A 16,420-nucleotide genomic window follows, 5' to 3' on the forward strand; every position below is an offset into this window, starting at 1 on the left:
CCTTCCCTAGAGCCAGTGGCTTCTCCCTCTTTGGTGGGATAGTGGGGAAAGAAGGACCAAGCCCCGGGCCAAGAATCTCCACTCTCAGCTGCTGTAAAAAGCGCAAAGACTACAGATAAAAGGGCTAGTATATTGTAAATGCAGGTGAGCCCAATGGGAAGAAATGACAATGTCTGACTCAATTCAGAAGGCTGAATGATTTCTTTATTATAACTATTCTAAAATACATTAATATACTATCTAAAAGGACGATACTAAAACTACATACTACTTTCTCTGACTCTAACACAACTCCTGACTCTCTCCAGAGTCCAGCCCATCAGGCTCAAACAATCCTTACCAGAATCCAATCAAGCACTCACTCCAGGTAAACAATTCTCCAAACACATTCACATAGGAAAAACAAGGAGCAGAAATAGAATTTTTTTTCTCTTTCATTTCTCTCTGTGCACCTCTATGAAAAATCCTGAGAGTGAGAGAAATGTGCTTGCCACAGCTAGCACCCCTAAAATTTCGGCAGCTTTTCCAGCAGGTTCTGGTAGAGCTAAGCTGTATTTCTGGTCATTCTCTTTTTATTTCCCATTGTTCCAATAGCAAACACTTTGAATATAAATGGTAAATGTTTCTCCCTACAAATTCTTGGATAAGACTTGATAGTTGATCTCTTGGTGAAGAACTCGAGAGCCAGGGCTCTTAGTGGTATCAATAAGCACTTCCTGGCAAAAGAAGCTCCCAGCACAGTGCTGATTGCACAAAGGGGATGAGATCTTCTAAGAGTTCCAGAAGTTGTGTGGGTTGACACCAGTTCACTCAGTGAAACTTTTCCATTGCTCCAAGTGAACAACTTCCAAAAATATTAATAGTAATAATAAGGAAGTAGAAGAGACAGCAGGTGTCAGGGAAAGAGGGACATCCCTGGCTGTCTCAAGGGAAGTGAGGCAGAAATATAGACCAACCATAGCCTATATATATACTTATATATATATTTCTGTATCTGTCTTGGTTGTGACAATTTTTGTAGGGTGTTAGAAGAGCCTCCTTCAGTACCACTGCTTTATTATCAGACACAGACCTGGATGTCACCTGTTCTTTTGCCCAAGGCATTCCTGATTTAGCAGCTCTATAGGAGTCCCATTATTCAAAGTTTACTTAAAATAATTACTATAATCATCATATATTGTCACAGTGTAAGGAACCAGAAAATTGCGTTGCATAATTCCCTTGCAGTTGTCTGAGAAATCTCCCGTCTGCATTGCCAGCACAGCGCAGAGATTTGATGTGAAATCCCAATTTCCTGAAAGGGGCTGCCACGGTTTCGATTGGCGAGGCGCCGCCGCTGATATATTTATATTTTATCTGCCGCGCTCAACAATTGAATGAAAGAGAAGTGTTGGCAGAGGTCAAGCATTGTTTGAACGTGTTGCAAATGGTTTCCCAGGGAAACAGCAAATCAGTACTCGTAGGCTCCTGCAGCATCTCCAGAACAGCATCCAGCCACCAGCCATAGCCCCGTGTTTGCTGTAGTACTTGGGACCAAGGGCGATGCAGACTAAAGCCAGAGCGAGCAGCTGAGTAGAGAGCAATCCCAGAGGATGAGGAAACATTCAGCAAGAGTGGCACCGCTACCATCTCTCAATGTTTCCGAAGTAAATTCACCTGTGCCAGACGGTAAATGCTTTTTTTTCCCCCCCTGTAAATCCCATCCTAGGCAGGAGTTCACTCCGCGTGCTCCTCCTGCTCCGTTCCGTGCAGAGTAACAGGAATGTTGTGTGTGTGTGTGTATTTCTAATGTAATGCTCAGATAGCATTTTTAGCACTTTAATATCACCTGGGATAAGTGGTAGTTAAATTTCTGTTGCCTGTGTTCAACTGCTGTGTGAGTGATTCATGAGTAAGAAACTGATGTTGAAACATGAACAACGGATAAAGTTACTATACTTCAATTCTGGCTTTTAAAATTATGTGAAATTAGGTCCATGTAATGCTATTGGCTTTTCTGGAGTATTTTACTGTGGTTGCTCTAGATTTATTGTTTTGCTGTGAAGACAGAGGCACCAACTTTTTTTGTGCTTGCTGTCCTCAGCTCAGTATAGTAGTTGTCCCCTTAAACTGCTTTTTCCCCCCCTCATTTTCAGCTCTTAAGCAATTCTTTAATACAGAAAAACCACAGAAATACAGAAACCACAAAATAGAAATTGGGAATTCTTTTGTATGCTGTTTATCAGACAGGAGAACCTTGTTCCTTTAGGAGTGCCCATCAACTTCACATCACTCCTCAGAGTCACTGGGAGTTTGGTGATGTTGTCCAGCAGGAGATTTGACTGCCCTAATAGTGAAACAAATAAAAATCAGTGTGCTGAAAATTTATAGTAGGTGCACGTGGTGTATTAATCAGAGGTCAAAAGGGAAAGCTTTCTTAAAAACATTCCTGATGTTCAGGTTTGAGTTTTTCACTTAAATGTCTATAGAAATCTCAGGCTTTAATTGCACTATTTGAGTTTATAATCCTCAGTGTCAGATGTTCTGAAGAGATGGGTGGTATTTCCCCAAGCTGCTTGTTGTGCCAGAAGTGAGATGTTTTCCCACCGGGTGTGTGTGGTGAGGACACTGGAGCTGTAAAACTGCAAGGTGTGTGCGCTGTCTCTGGTTTGAGCCAACCAGCAGTGAAAATGTAATTCCTTTTTGTGAGTTGAATTCATCCAGGAGCAAAACAAAGCAAGAGCCACGGTCCAGTGCTGGTCAGCAGAGCGTGACCTCCAGTTCTTCGATCTACCTGGCTCAGGCTGGGCTGGGGTTTGATAGACCAGGCAGAGTTTGTGTTGTTTTTCTCAGAATTGTGCGTGTGATATTTAGAATTCTGCAGGCTTAGTAGTTACCTAGTGTTTCTTCCTTGAGGGGAAAATGCCTTAAGGAAAGCTGGAGGAGCTGAGTGCTTATTGCTGGTGCACAGCACCAGGCTTTAGGCTGTGTGATATTGTGATTCATACCCTCACCTGCTTTTTTAGGAGCAGTGTTATGGCCAGGTGAGCTGGCTGTGCTGGTAAAATGGGGTGATTTGCTGCTCTTTATTTCCTGAGGGCTCAGACCAGGCTTGTGTCAGAGTGTTGAAGATTGTCCCAGCCTCACAGGGCACAAGACAGGCTGTGATTGCCTTCAGCTCCACCATTCCAGGTGTCTCTGTTGGACCTGTCTTAACCTTCTGCCCGTGCTGGGCTGCAGCAGCAGTGTCAAAACTGCCCTGCCTGGTCCCTGAGGGAGGGAAAATCTAGTCTTCATAGGAAGAAAGGGCAATAGACTGGAAATGACTGCATGACAGCACTTGTCATGTCCAACAGGCTGCAAATGGAAAGGTTCTTGCTCAGGATGGACCTGGCCAAGCTGAATTAATAGGGGACCCATACATTAAATGTGTGTGCAGCCGGATTTTACAGATCAGCAAAGATTTTAGCATGAATTCCCAAAGAATCCTAATGAGATAGGGCAGACAGCTTCCCAAAAGGACTGCATCTGTCCCCCCTTTCTTTCCCCAGCTTGAGGGGGCACATGGAAGAGATTCCTGAGCAGCTTGGGCTGTGGGCCTGTGTGCTGGGAGGACAGCACTGTGCTCTGGGTGGGCAGTTCTCACACAGCTCAGCTTTGTGGCCTCCTGGATCCCTCCTGATAAACCCACAGCAACTGCTGACTCCTGGAGAGTGGAAATCCAGGCAAGAAGTCTCCTTTGGTAGGGAAAGTGCACCCAGTGCTTGGAGAGAAGTGGTCAAAAGTGCTGCTTGTGTAGAGGGAAACGGAGCAGAGAGCTGCCCAGAAGGGCTGGCACGTGGGTGAGTGGGAGGATGTGAGGTGTGTGCCACGCTGGCACCACAGCCACCAAATCCTTTTGAAAAAGTGTCTTTACCCAGTCCCCACTCCCCAGCATCAGCCAGCTGTGTGGCATGGACATTGCTTGGAGGAGACCTATCCCAAAAATGCCACCATGGAAGGGCAGGGATGAGACCTGTCAGAGCTATTAGCTCAAGGGTGACGGAGCCCAGCCTGGTTTGAGGGCTCCGTGTGGTGGAAAAGTCTCTCCTCCAACCCGTGCTTCCAAAGAAAGGCTCAGCAGTCTCTGTTGTTCGGTCTCAAGGCAGTTTATTGCAAATTATCTAAAAGATTTTCTTCTCGGGCTGCTGTGGTTTGCTCACAGCTCAGGCAGAGGCACACACACACCCTGACATCCTCCCTGACTCCCGACTGCTTCTTCTCTCCCCACCCAGGGCTGCTGCTGTCTTTTATATGGTACATTACGTGTTACATGTTTACAGTTTTCCCCCAATGCCTACAACCTACATTAAATGGTGCTTTTCTACTCTAAACCAATCTGGGAGTGCCAACATCACCAAGAACATGGAGGGAAGGAAGAAGAAAGAGGAGAAACAGGACTGGCCCAAATCCCTCCATCTTAAAACTTCTGACCCCCATGTACAAAACTAAAAGCCCCCTGTAAAAACATTAAAACCCGCCTGTACAGCACTAAAAAATTCTTCCCTCTACTTTGTGACTACTCCTACTATAATATCTAAACTTTTGTGACTTCTTGTCCTTCCTGCAAAGTTGGTAAATCATTCCATGGCTCAAATCCAAAATCACAGCTGTTTCCAGCTGCCTGCCAGGGTCTCAAATGCTTCTGACCTGGGTCTGGAACCTCCAAAAATGTCTGAGGGACATTTTGAGTTCCGACAAAGGGCAGTGGAGAAAACAGATGGAAATATCTCCTGGGATTGTAAAATGCAGCAATACAGTGATAAATCCCTACTGTTGCTCCAGCTGCTTACCTGGAAAATGTTCTTTTAACTCACCCTTCCTCAAATGTGCTTAATCAGGCTCTAAGTCAGGCAAGGGGATTGAATTGAAGCATGTGCTCAGTGCACTGCAGTGCTGCCGTGGCCCGAGTCTGAGGCCGCCAGCCTTGGGCTCATCCACATCCATCTAAATCCAAGCCTTGGTAAGTACTGAGAAATTTGGGAGAGCTGGGCACCTGCAGCAGGTGATTCACCTCCCAAGATTGGTATCTGAGGGAGCTGGAGTGAATCACTTCCTGGAGGCACCATCAGAGGCAACAGGTTTTGTAGGAAATAAATACAAAAACCAGTATAAAATACAAAAAAAAATACAAAATGTTGCTGAGCTGTCCATCAGTGTCATGGCTGCTGTTTTGGATCTTGAGACATCCATGAAACAGCCTGGATTTATTGCAGTGTTTCTTGAAAGTAGAAGCTATATTGTAATTATTTGTTAGTGAGGTACATATGAGTGATATCTGGACTGTGGTGGGTGTAAATTTCTTTCACAACAACTTCACATCAAAGCAGCCTCATGGATTTCATTGAAGCTACTCTTGAGTTACAGCAGTGAAAGTAAAGTGAGAATTTAACTATTAATGTCTGTTTATTTCTGGAAATGCCATCAAATTCTAGCAATGACAAGATTAATTTTCAGAGGATTTTTTTAATAGATTGTTAACCTTTTGGTTTGGAGTAGAGTGTATAAATTGCGAAACGATTGGAAGCACATCTGATATAATTCATTACAAAATGTATAGCAGAGGGGGTTTTTATGGGATGGTGTGCAGCTTTGAATGAAATTATTTGTGTTTCTCTTGCTCAGTCAGTGCTGGAGTGGTGGGAAGATGGTCTGATCCTGAGATTGGCTTGAATTCATATTGGATCAGGCCTGTCTGGGAGAGGGAAAAAAGTCCTGTGGTCTGATGCAGCAAAGGATATCCCTTGGAATGTGTGAGTCCCAAAGGCCTCACTCAGAAATTATCACTGAGGTGTTCTCGGAGTGTTTAGTAAGCAAAAAAAATAAAATAATGGTGTTTCTGTAAGCAAAAACTTAAAATAAAGTCCTGGAAGGAGACAAAGGGTTGTTCCAGTGTTGTTCCCCTCTTTGCCTGGAAAAAATTCTGTGCTGAAGGAGGAGATGTCCATCCTCTCCCCACAGAAGTTCAGTGTGTTCTGCCTCCAGAGCTGTCATGGTTAATTCTGAGATTTCAACACAGCATATGTTTTTCAATGGAGAGGCCATCAATGTTTTCTAACAGCAGAGTTCAGTCCAAAACATTCCACTCCAAATGGATGTTCTAATTTTTTCTTTTGTAGGTCATTGTGTGTTGTAGAAGTTTTGATTTCAACATATAAAAATCATTCTTCATTTGCAGCAGTCCCTTCTACATTCCTTCAAACTCTTAAGTATGCTGTCATGCTTAGTTACTTTCAAATATGAGTAGCCACTGTGTTTCAAAATGCATATTCCAGCTGCAAGTTCCACCACAGATGTTCTCAAATACGCCTCATTCCCAGGATCTGCTCTGACACTCCCACACTGGCGCTGCTGTGTTAGTTTTGGTGTCAAATCAATGAAATTCCATGTCCATGCTTAAAAAAAAAGCAGTTATACATTTGTTTGAGTTAGGCTGAAATAAGAAAAAATATTTCTGTATTTTAAACTATATTTTCAATAAAATGTAGCTGGAACAAAGATTTGAGCAGGAATTTGGGGTTTTTCTAGTAATTATTTTTATACGTTTTGAGGACAGGCTTGATCCAAACCAATACAAACAGGAGCCACTTACTTCAGAAAAAATAGAATTTGAGAATTCTCTAGAGTGGCTTTTGGGCTCCAGGGCTGTGGAAGAGGCAGTCCACAGCTTGCCTACACCCTGTAGCATGTTCACATCCTTCCTGCTAAGGTTTTTTTTCTGTTTTTATTGTCATTTTTTAATAGCTGCAGGTATTGCACACCGGGGTTGCTGCAGCCTGGATCCACTTGGTGCTGCTGTCCTTGGTCAGAGGCTTTAGGACACAGCACGCTGGGTGGTTGGTACAAGAGCTTCCATCTCAGAGCAGGTTCTGCAGCACAAGAGCATGTGGCTGATGTGCAGAAAGATGCATTTGGAGGCTTGTATTAATCAGGGTTGCACGTAGAGGCATCTGGCTTGGAGCAATTAATGAGAGAAGCCCCAAATCAAGGATGAGCTGTTGACTGTGGGGGTCTGGGAATGTGTGAGGAGATGCCTTTGTGCAACTTATTTAGCTATTTCCCACTTATAAACTATTCCCTACTTACTTATAAGTGGGAAATCAACTATTTCCCACTTACAAATACCAAGGAGATGCAGGTCTGGGGGGGATTTTTTGACTGTCTAACTCAGATTCCCTCCCCTTACAAACAGGCTGGAGGAACTGAAGGGTTATTTAGGTTTGAGGATGTAGAGTGGCACATCCCTTGATCAGGCACTAAGTGAATTAAAGGATGTGAAATTTAAGATCTCTGTGTTAATTTTATTGTGAGGATGGGAGGGCACGTGGAAGCTGTTGAGATTCCTGGTTGTAAGCAAAGTTGCTGTCTGCTGATCTGGAGTGAGGGCTGTGTACAGACGCTGAAGAGATAATTGGCAGAAATTGCTGATGGATGTCACTAGTAAACCACAACAAAAATATCTGCTTTTTCTGCTTTCTGCTCTTGACAATAGTTAATCATAGTACAAGAGAAATGCTGTACGCCATCACTGAGTCATTTGTTTTTTGTTGTAATCTGAAAATCTTTTCCCCAGGATAAAAAAACAAAACAAAACAAACCAAAACAGAACAAAAAAAACTATAACCTTCTCATCCCCTTCAAATATGAAAACTTCCAGAACAAGGCATCACTCTGAACAGACATTACTAATACACAGAGACCGTTGCAGTGTTTAATTATCTCCAAATGCCTGAGAGATGCTGAAAGAAATTTTCTTCACTGAACAAGAAATGCTTATTCCTCAAACCTGTGTAGCATGCTGCCGGCAAAGCATGTGTGCTTGTTTTCTTGATTTTGCTTGGCTTTAGTAAAATGTAATCATGACTTCACACCCCTGGTCAAATTGCTGGTTTTGAACACATTAAAAGCTGGGGAGTTTGTCAATGTGTGTGCCCAGACCACTGGGCTGGTTGTACTGGTGTGCTGTGGGTTTACACCAGTGCACTGAAGGGCACAATTTGATTTTACAGGCAGTGGCTGGGATAAAATAAGCTATGGACCTAAGTCACTGAGAATTGATGGTGTTGCATACCCTGCTCTCAGCTGTGTGCTAACAGTAGCAAACAATCCAATTAAAGCTGTGGCTAATCCAACCTAATGAGGTTTTGTTGTAAAATGGACAGAAGCAGCTCCCTTCAGCTCTCCCAACAGCAGCACCACTCAACATCCTTTCTGTGTGCATCCAGTATTTCCCTGGCTGCAAAACTCACATCATCTTCTCCTTGCTATGCATCAGTAAGAGCAGAATTTCATTGGGAGAGCTTCCTGCCCTCCCCTGCTCAAGGGGAGCTCGTGCACAGGCTCTGGAACACTGGGGTTTGTGTCCATCACTGGGGTGGGTGCTGCTCCTACAGGTACCCCTGCAGGGCAAAAAGAATGTTGGCAATTCTTTCTCCAGGTCCCAATTTAGCAGGAACGTTCAACTGACGTGTTTTCCACACCACAGCAGACCCACTCCTACCTCCATCCATCTGTCAAAGCCCAGCCATGGTTTCCGTGGCAGTGCGATGGAGGCATCCTTTTGTCAGCACAGAGACAATGAGAAATCAGGAGCTGGGATTTTGAGGACATAGTAAAATAAGACTATTTTAATACTGAATGAGTAAAAGGCAGATTGTAGGTGCCTTGAGTGGCCTTTTGGCAAAGCTGCTCTCTCTCCTGACTGTGGTGGTAGCCAGAGGTGACCAGTGTTCTGCAGGGTTTTGGAAATATAACATGCAGAAATTGTTCAGCTCATTTCCATCACCTATTTAACCATCGATTTCATTGTGTAATCAAATAAAGAGAATGTGTTTTGGCACATCCCATCAAGCCAGATGTTGCTGTCTCTAAATGAGCCAGCACTTCGTGTCAGTAATGCAGTGTCGTGAATGCACAGATGGCTTTTGGAAGGGAATTCAGTTACCTGTTTGAGAGGTTCTAAATTTCCATCAGGACAGTTGGATAAAAAAAGGACACAATCAATCCTAAGATGATCTGACCATAGAATTTAGTTCCAAGATTGCATTTTTGTGTTGCATTGGTTATTTCACTGGCAATCCATGTGATCCAGGACCAGAGGGAGCAGCATGAAGCTGTGTCCGGGGAGGTTCAGGTTGGATTTATAACAGGTTCTTCACGCAGAGAAGTGGTCACAGCTGAGGAGTGGTCACAGCAGAGCCTGACAGAGCTCAAGGAGCACTGGGACAATGCTCTCAGGCACATCATGGGATTCCTGGGCTGTCCTGTGCCACACCAGGACTTGGACTCCGTGATCCTTGCAGGTCCCTCCCAGCTCAGGATATTCCATGATCCATGAGCAGCTGTGAGGCCATTGTCCAAACGAAATTGCATGGGTTGGTTCTTATTGCAAACGCTGCTGTCATGTGCTAAAGATGTCATATACTGGAAGATGATCTGAAGAGAGTTGGTTTTGAACCTCAGAGTGTAATCCTTCTCTCCAAGCCCTCTGGAAAATAGCAAAGGGATTTTTCTAGCCAAGGCAAGGATACATTTTCTCACTGTGTGAGCTGCATCTGGAAACCTGACCATGAGCAAAATGCCACAAGTCGTATCTTGCATCTTTCAGATGGGCAAGGGAGCTGTGCATTGTTTACAGGTGGTGGTGAAAATGCTTCTGAGGACCAGCATGTGCTTTTTCTTCCTGGCTTGAGTGGACATGATGACAGCAGCAGATGGGGCCACCTCCTCCCCCAGCTGGGACTCAGAATGGTGTTAAAGAACATGGAAAAGCTGGACTTGAGTGATAATTATCACATGGTTTAGGTTAGTCACAGGCATAATTACCTTGCTAAATCAAAGTTCACTGGGATATGTGTATAATAATTAATGCAAGATGGGGACAGACTTTGTTAGAGTCATGTGGAAAGCCACGTGCACCCCTTGCTGGTTTCTCTTTGGTTTCCATGTGCAGAGAAATGGCTTTACTTCTGAAGCAATAAAGCATCTACGTGTGCAGGGCGAGGAAATAGATTTGCAGAAACAGATTAAGAAATGAAGTAAGTGTAAAAAAAACTAATCATAAAAAATTTACAATTATTAAAGTAATTGTAAAAAACACAGGAAAGAGCTTGGCTATGATTTTATCCAATAATGAAAAAATAATCCAGGTGTGTTTGGTGCATTAAGATGTATTGGATACAATAGTGTGAGGTACTTTCCATTTCTCCGTTTCCTCTTTGGTCAGTCCTATTGGCAGAGTCTTGCTTTGACACTCAGTTACAACCTCCAAGGAACGCTTCCAGCAACAAGATCTGACAGTCTGGTGAGGTTTTTCTTGCTTGTTTTTTCCCCAGTCTCTTCCAGTAGCATTCTCTTAAGCTAGCAAATGATGCCCAAAATGTACTTTAACTCTCAGCCTGTGATTCATCCCTGCTAAAGCCACGAACTGTGTAAGAAATCTCACCCCCGTGTTGACATCTCTGCTCAGGGAGGTTGTTCAGGACCAGGTTGGATGAACTTTGAGCACCCTGATCAGGTAGAAGATGTCCCTGTCCATGGCAGGGGGTTGGAACTGGATGATCTTAAGTTCCCTTCCAACCTAGACCATTCTATGATTCTGTTACTCCCTGTATGGAAGTTCAGTGGAAAATGCTCCAAGTTTGGAGGGACTTAGCAGATCCCAGCTGCACAGGTGAGAGTTGTGGAGTGAGACAAAGAACCAGAGTTCCATGAGCTCTGCCTTCCCTTCCTCTCCCACGGGACAGCACTGCCCAGCTGGGAGGTTTCAGTGCTCCGCTGTGCAGGTGGTGATTTGTTGTCCCTGCCCAGAATTTCTCTCTTCACCTCTCCTATCAACAGATATCCTTAAAACATGTTCAGATTGAGCGGCATTAGGTGTCCCAGGCTTTCTAGCTGTAACAATGAAATATTGATAAATGGCTGTGCTGTCTGATTGCTTCAGGTATAAGGGAAGAAGAGTTCAGTAAATCAAGCAGTGACTTTCCATTTAATGCAATCTCTTGAATTACAGTTTTGGTCTCACCTGCTGGGTTTGTCAATGCACAAGAGGAGATTCATGCCTCTCTGTTGTAGCAGATACCAATAACTCAGAGCTCTTGTTTGCACGTGAGGAAGAATAGGCTTCCATCAAATTTTGGTTGCATGTCACCTGCTAGACATCTGCTGAGTATAATGTGAATCTTGTTCTGAAATTAATCTGAATTGAGACATAACATGTGTCTTTCAACATAATGAAACCTCTTTAAATGATGAATATCAAAATGAGGAGTGATGTGGAACCTGCCACCTCGGTGGCTTCTTCTCCAAGGACAGGCAGCTGGCAAATGCTTCCTGAAAATAAAACCTCTTTAAGCTGTGGACCTGAAAAATCAGAAATATCTTTTTGAATCACTACTTTTGAATGTAGCGATTGGCTTAACCTCATGGAGGCTAGGATTAATTTTCAGATGACAAATGAAGGTGTAACTCACAAGAGTAACTTGTGAGATGTTTACTAAGTCTTACGAAGTAGGTGACGTTATTCTTCTTTGACCAGTGGGAGAGGTAGCTCTTGGAGTTTTGAAATAAGTGGAACAAAGTCATGCAGAGAGTTGTGTGGCTGCTAGATCATTATTTTCTCCATTAAAAAGTAAATTTGTGAAGCTGAACAGCTTTTTAAAGGTCTGAAAACCTCCAGTAGGCTCTAGAAAGCTCCTTAGAAAGTAATGCTCATCAAAAATGGAGGCGAGGCAACACAGTGCTTAGCTTGCTTCTCATCATGTAGGTCTTAATTTTTTGAAGTGGGTTTGTGGGTATGCTGTCAGAGTGTGGGTTGTTTACTACATCGACTGGATTTGTAGGACTTCATCATCAGTTGGAATCTAAACTTGAGTGCCCCCCTTGAATCAGAGTTCCCTCATAATGGACAGAGAAGAAAGGGCAGAGCATCTTGAGAAAGATCATCTGGAGGGGGTCAGCTGCTGGTTCAGTCACTTGTCTACTTGGTAGTTAAAAAAAGCCTTGCAGGCTCTAAAATAGGCTGAGAGATGATTTTTTTTCCTTCCTGTATAATTCTGTATTTTATACATTGGTCTTTGTTAGACTTGGTGAACCCAGCACACCTTTAAGTCCAAGGAACATTGCATGAACCCACTGGCAAGAGTCCTGTCTCAGTTCTTGAGTCTTGGATACAGCCCTTGCTTTGGAATATACTTTCAAGTAGTAGTTGAGTTTGCTGAGTTTTGCTCAAAGTGCACTGGAATGGCTCATGTTGCAACAAAGAATGTTCCCCTCTGGGATTTCTGCCACAGTGGTGACACGTGTGGCACCTTGCACATGTGGTTTGTGTCTATTTTTGTATTCTTTTCAATAAGAAGTAGTTGGGATGATCATGTTAAATCCTTCCAAGTCACGGCAAGGTCAGTGGCTGCTCTGGGTATGGGTATCTTCCACAAGTTTAGGTGAGATGGTCACCAGTTGAAGTACCAGCTGCAAAACAAGCAGTGGGTGATCTCAGCTGGCCATGAACACACATTTATATCTGCCAGAATGGCCTGCCATCCTGACTTTCTGCTGGAGAAGAAGACTCTCTTGTGCTGCTCATGTGTTGACCTCTTACAGAGATACCTTCAATAAATTTGGAAGTCCTTGCACAATCAATCACCCGTCACACTGATGGATTCCAGCACTGCACACGTTGCTGTTGATTCCTGATTCTTAATGCAGCCCTTCATGCTCTTGCTCATTAAATATGGTGTCCTACTCACTGGAAAATTTCTCATCTGGCATTTCTGGGACTTGGGGCTTCTCTGCCACCTCATGCCTCTGTCCAGCTTCCGTGTGAAATGTCTCATCTTGGAGTTGTCTGCACGTAGCAGAGGAAGAAAAAGCAACTTCTCTGAAGATGTGGAGATTCTGATTTGGTGTTTGTAAATACTTAAAATTGGCATCTTCAGTCCTGTAGCAGAAATCTTCATCCAAAAGACCTGTGAGTGACCATGGCTTCATTCCATACAAGAGTCTCAAGGATCATTCTGGAGGATGGAAAGAGGAAGTTTTCCTCTAGAGAGGCCCCCAGCACTGACAGGGTGGCAGTGGTTCCTCAGCCCTCCTTCCCACCCCGAGGGGGAATGGTGAGCTCTCCTCTGGCCTGATTCAGTGCCAGTGCTCAGGCAGGGCCCCACGTGAGTACAAATTCCTTTGTGCAGACCCTGTGGATGGAGCCGTGGGGCTGAGAATACTCTGCAGCATGGGGCTCTCATTTCTTCATGGGGAAGACTGGTTTTCATGCAGCACCTTTTTATCTGTAAGGGGGGAGAGAGTTAAGTATTTATTTACTCACTTATTTGCTTTACCCTGAGCAGAGCTGACACCTGCATTTCTTGCCGTGCGCTTCCTTTTGTGTGCATTTCACTGCCAGCCTGTTTGAAAGCCCCGTGTTCCTCCAGGGACTTTCCAGCCAAAACTGATGCAAACTCTTTCTTCTCAGGTGCCTCACGATCATCTGTCATCCAATGCAAGCCAGGAGGCAACTGCCCCAGCAGACACAGAGGCATGACTAGGCAGCTCTCCCCTCTATCTGTTGCTGAAGATTCTGCTGCTCCCATTCTTGAGCTGCAGAATCGAAGTCCCTCAGGAATCTGTCGGCACAGCAGAGTCGAGAGGCAGAGCAGATCAGGTAGGAACCACTCCCGGCGCCACCGCGTGCCTGCCGGAGGCCTCCTCCCCATGTCTCCACAGAGATGGGGCAGGGCCCAGCATGCTGAGCTTTGGTTTGCCACGTGCAGGTCCTTCCCGAGCCTGGGGGTGAGCGGGAAGGTGGCACGGACGGGAGGAGCAGCCTGGGATTCGCAGGTACATGACGTGCGTTAGGTGCCCGTCACTGCCAGAAGATCTCCCAGCTGGTTAACCCCACGCACGGTTGGGGTTTCACAGAGTGGTTGTGTCTCCTCAGCTTCAGCCTGGCCACACGCCAGGGCCCGTAGGAGTTCCTTCTCAAAGAAACTCAGCTCGTGCCACGGGCGGTCTGATGAAGAGGAAGAGAAGGAGCAGCAGGTGGAAGGATTTCTAGGGAAGACCATCACAGCTCAGATCATCGGTCAGCTTCACTGCAGAATTTTAGCTGAAATGAGCCTGTAGGTGTGGTGAGCACTGACCTCTCCACCACGGTGTCCATCCAGCAGCTGCAGGGATGGGATGGGAGCAGTTACAGTGTGCAGCCACAGGCTCGTGAGTCTGCTAAACCATGCTCTTGAGGAGGAGAGACTTTAAATGAGTGAAATACTGTCCAAGCTTTCTGGAAGGGAATTATTTGATCGCCCAAGTTCTTTGGAAGACTGCCTGTGTAGATACTGTGAGCAAAAAGGGGAGGAAGAACTGGCTGGATCTCCCTTGCACTCTGGACCTGGGGGAGCTGAGCCTTCCTCTTGTCACTGGACCTCTGATGGCAGCAGGAGTCATCCATTTGCTCCTTGTGCTGGAAAAAAGAGGGATCTCGTGCTCCAGGAGTACACTCTTGATGGAAAGCCTCAGAAGAGTGTTGGAGGTGATCACTGCTGCAAGGAGTTGATGCAGCATCTTGCATTTAAGATCATAGCTAAGATATCAGAAAACCCGAGTCTCATTTTTCCAGATACCAGGTTGAAACCGCTGTGCATGGTGTCACTAAGGAACATCCAAAATCAGAATCCATCTTCTCCAAGAAAGATCTCTAAGTCTTTTGAGTAGTGTCTAGACATCCTACTCATTTACTTTGCATTTATTAATTTCCCTTTTGATCCTGATCTTCCCATCCTCATCAGAGAAGTCTTACTAGGACTGACCCAATAGGTAAACAAATAAAAATAATATAATTTTCTAGGGTCTAGTTGCCAAATAGCCAAAAGAGTTCTGATGAAAAGCTGTAGGTCTTGGATTTTCCTGATCTCACTCTTCTGAGCACTGCAAGCAAAAGGCTCTTCTGTGACCATCTTGTCACTGTGGACCAAAGGACTATGCAGGGGTGTTTCTGCTCACTGCCTTCCACACAGTTTGCATTGACCAGTGCCATCTCCCTGTGTCACCTGCAGTGTGATCTGCATTGTTACCTCTGCTTTCAGCCTTATTTCTGTGCTCTTCCCTGGATAAGTCTCTTGGTTTGTTCCTGTCCCATCCAAATGCAGCACCCAAGGATTTCTGCTACCTTGCCTGTTGTAAAATGCTGTCTCCAGCCACTTTGGCTGATCTGTTTGTTTTCTCCTCATTATCACTGGGTGTCTAAACACAAGTGCTTGCTCCAGCCCCAGCTTCATGACTTGGAAATCTCTAAACCTCTTTAATAGGAGCCAAGTGCCTGCTCACCCTGTGGCTTCCAGTTCAAGCCCTGTCATTATTTTGAAATCTCTTTCTTTTATCATGTCCTTTTGACTCTTTGGCCAGGAATTAGGTGTGCACATCCCATGGATTTTGAAAGCAGCTGTCAAGCTCCTCTGTCATGGGGATCAATCACAATTTCACTCAAGTTAATTGCAAATATCTGGCCTAGAGTTAAGTGTCTCCAGTGAGCTTAGATGGAGATAGATGTAGATATATGAGGATGGGATCAGCTCCCCTCTCACCATGCTTTTCCATTATCATTAAATATAAAGGGGCCCCAGACAACCTGTTCATCCTGAATACACAGTTATTTGCTAACTGATTAAATGAATCCCACTGATTAAAAACTTACAGCAGCTCCCCACTGTGCATTTATTCAGGATAAAACTTACACAGGTCTTTAAATCCAAGGTGGGTCTTGCAACAAGTGTGTTTCTGTACCTTTCCCTGACATGGGACTGTAACATCCAAATCAAATGCTGATGGTGGTGTCATGCCTAGTGCCACCAATTACATCATTATTTTGTAATTGAAAAATAGAAAGCATGGCTAAAAGTGCTTTATTCTTCTATCATTGTGTGATTAGTTTAAGTGGTAGCTGAAAAAGGACTAATTGCATGGTAGTTTTACTTGGCAGGAAGACCTGCAAGTTGATGCTACTATAATATATTCTTTTTAAGCCATTCTAACTTGCAAATAAACTGTAATTTACCTTTCAATAGATGTCAGTCATTATTAGTACCATAAAAATATCTACTTTCTCTCAGCAGCCAAGGAGAATGCTAAAAGGATGCTTGCCTTTTCAGACCCATGGCTGATTATCCTCTGCATGTTTTTAATAAACCTGTAATTTTATTTAAATTCTTGATTCACCACTAAACAATGGAGCCACTGAATATGGATTATTTTTAGGAAAAAGCCACATCACACAATTACAACTGCAAAAAGCTCTGTGTCCTAGTTAGGGAAATTCTTGATTCCAAATGTACTCCCTGCTATGATAAATCTTTTTTTATGTGTAATGTTGGTTTACAGTAATAGCTTGGAACCCCAGTTTGACATTTCTTTA

General features: G+C 44.3%; 1 protein-coding gene across 3 annotated transcripts in view; it reads left to right on the top strand.

Annotated features, from left to right (window-relative positions):
• Window positions 1-16,420, top strand: part of SLC35F4 (solute carrier family 35 member F4) — a 119,261-nt gene that overhangs the window by 82,136 nt on the left and 20,705 nt on the right. Inside the window, exon 2 of one of the 3 annotated variants that reach the window (XM_002200612.6) lies at window positions 13,487-13,675. The exons of 1 other annotated variant lie outside the window; for it this stretch is intronic. In XM_002200612.6, the coding sequence (XP_002200648.2) occupies window positions 13,487-13,675 (189 nt within the window). Of the gene's footprint in view, window positions 1-1,121; window positions 1,669-13,486; window positions 13,676-16,420 lie in introns of those variants that run through there. One more of the 3 variants, XM_072930550.1, reaches the window with a different exon arrangement.

This window comes from Taeniopygia guttata, chromosome 5 (genome assembly GCF_048771995.1).
Source record: "Taeniopygia guttata chromosome 5, bTaeGut7.mat, whole genome shotgun sequence".
NCBI classification, from domain to species: domain Eukaryota; kingdom Metazoa; phylum Chordata; class Aves; order Passeriformes; family Estrildidae; genus Taeniopygia; species Taeniopygia guttata.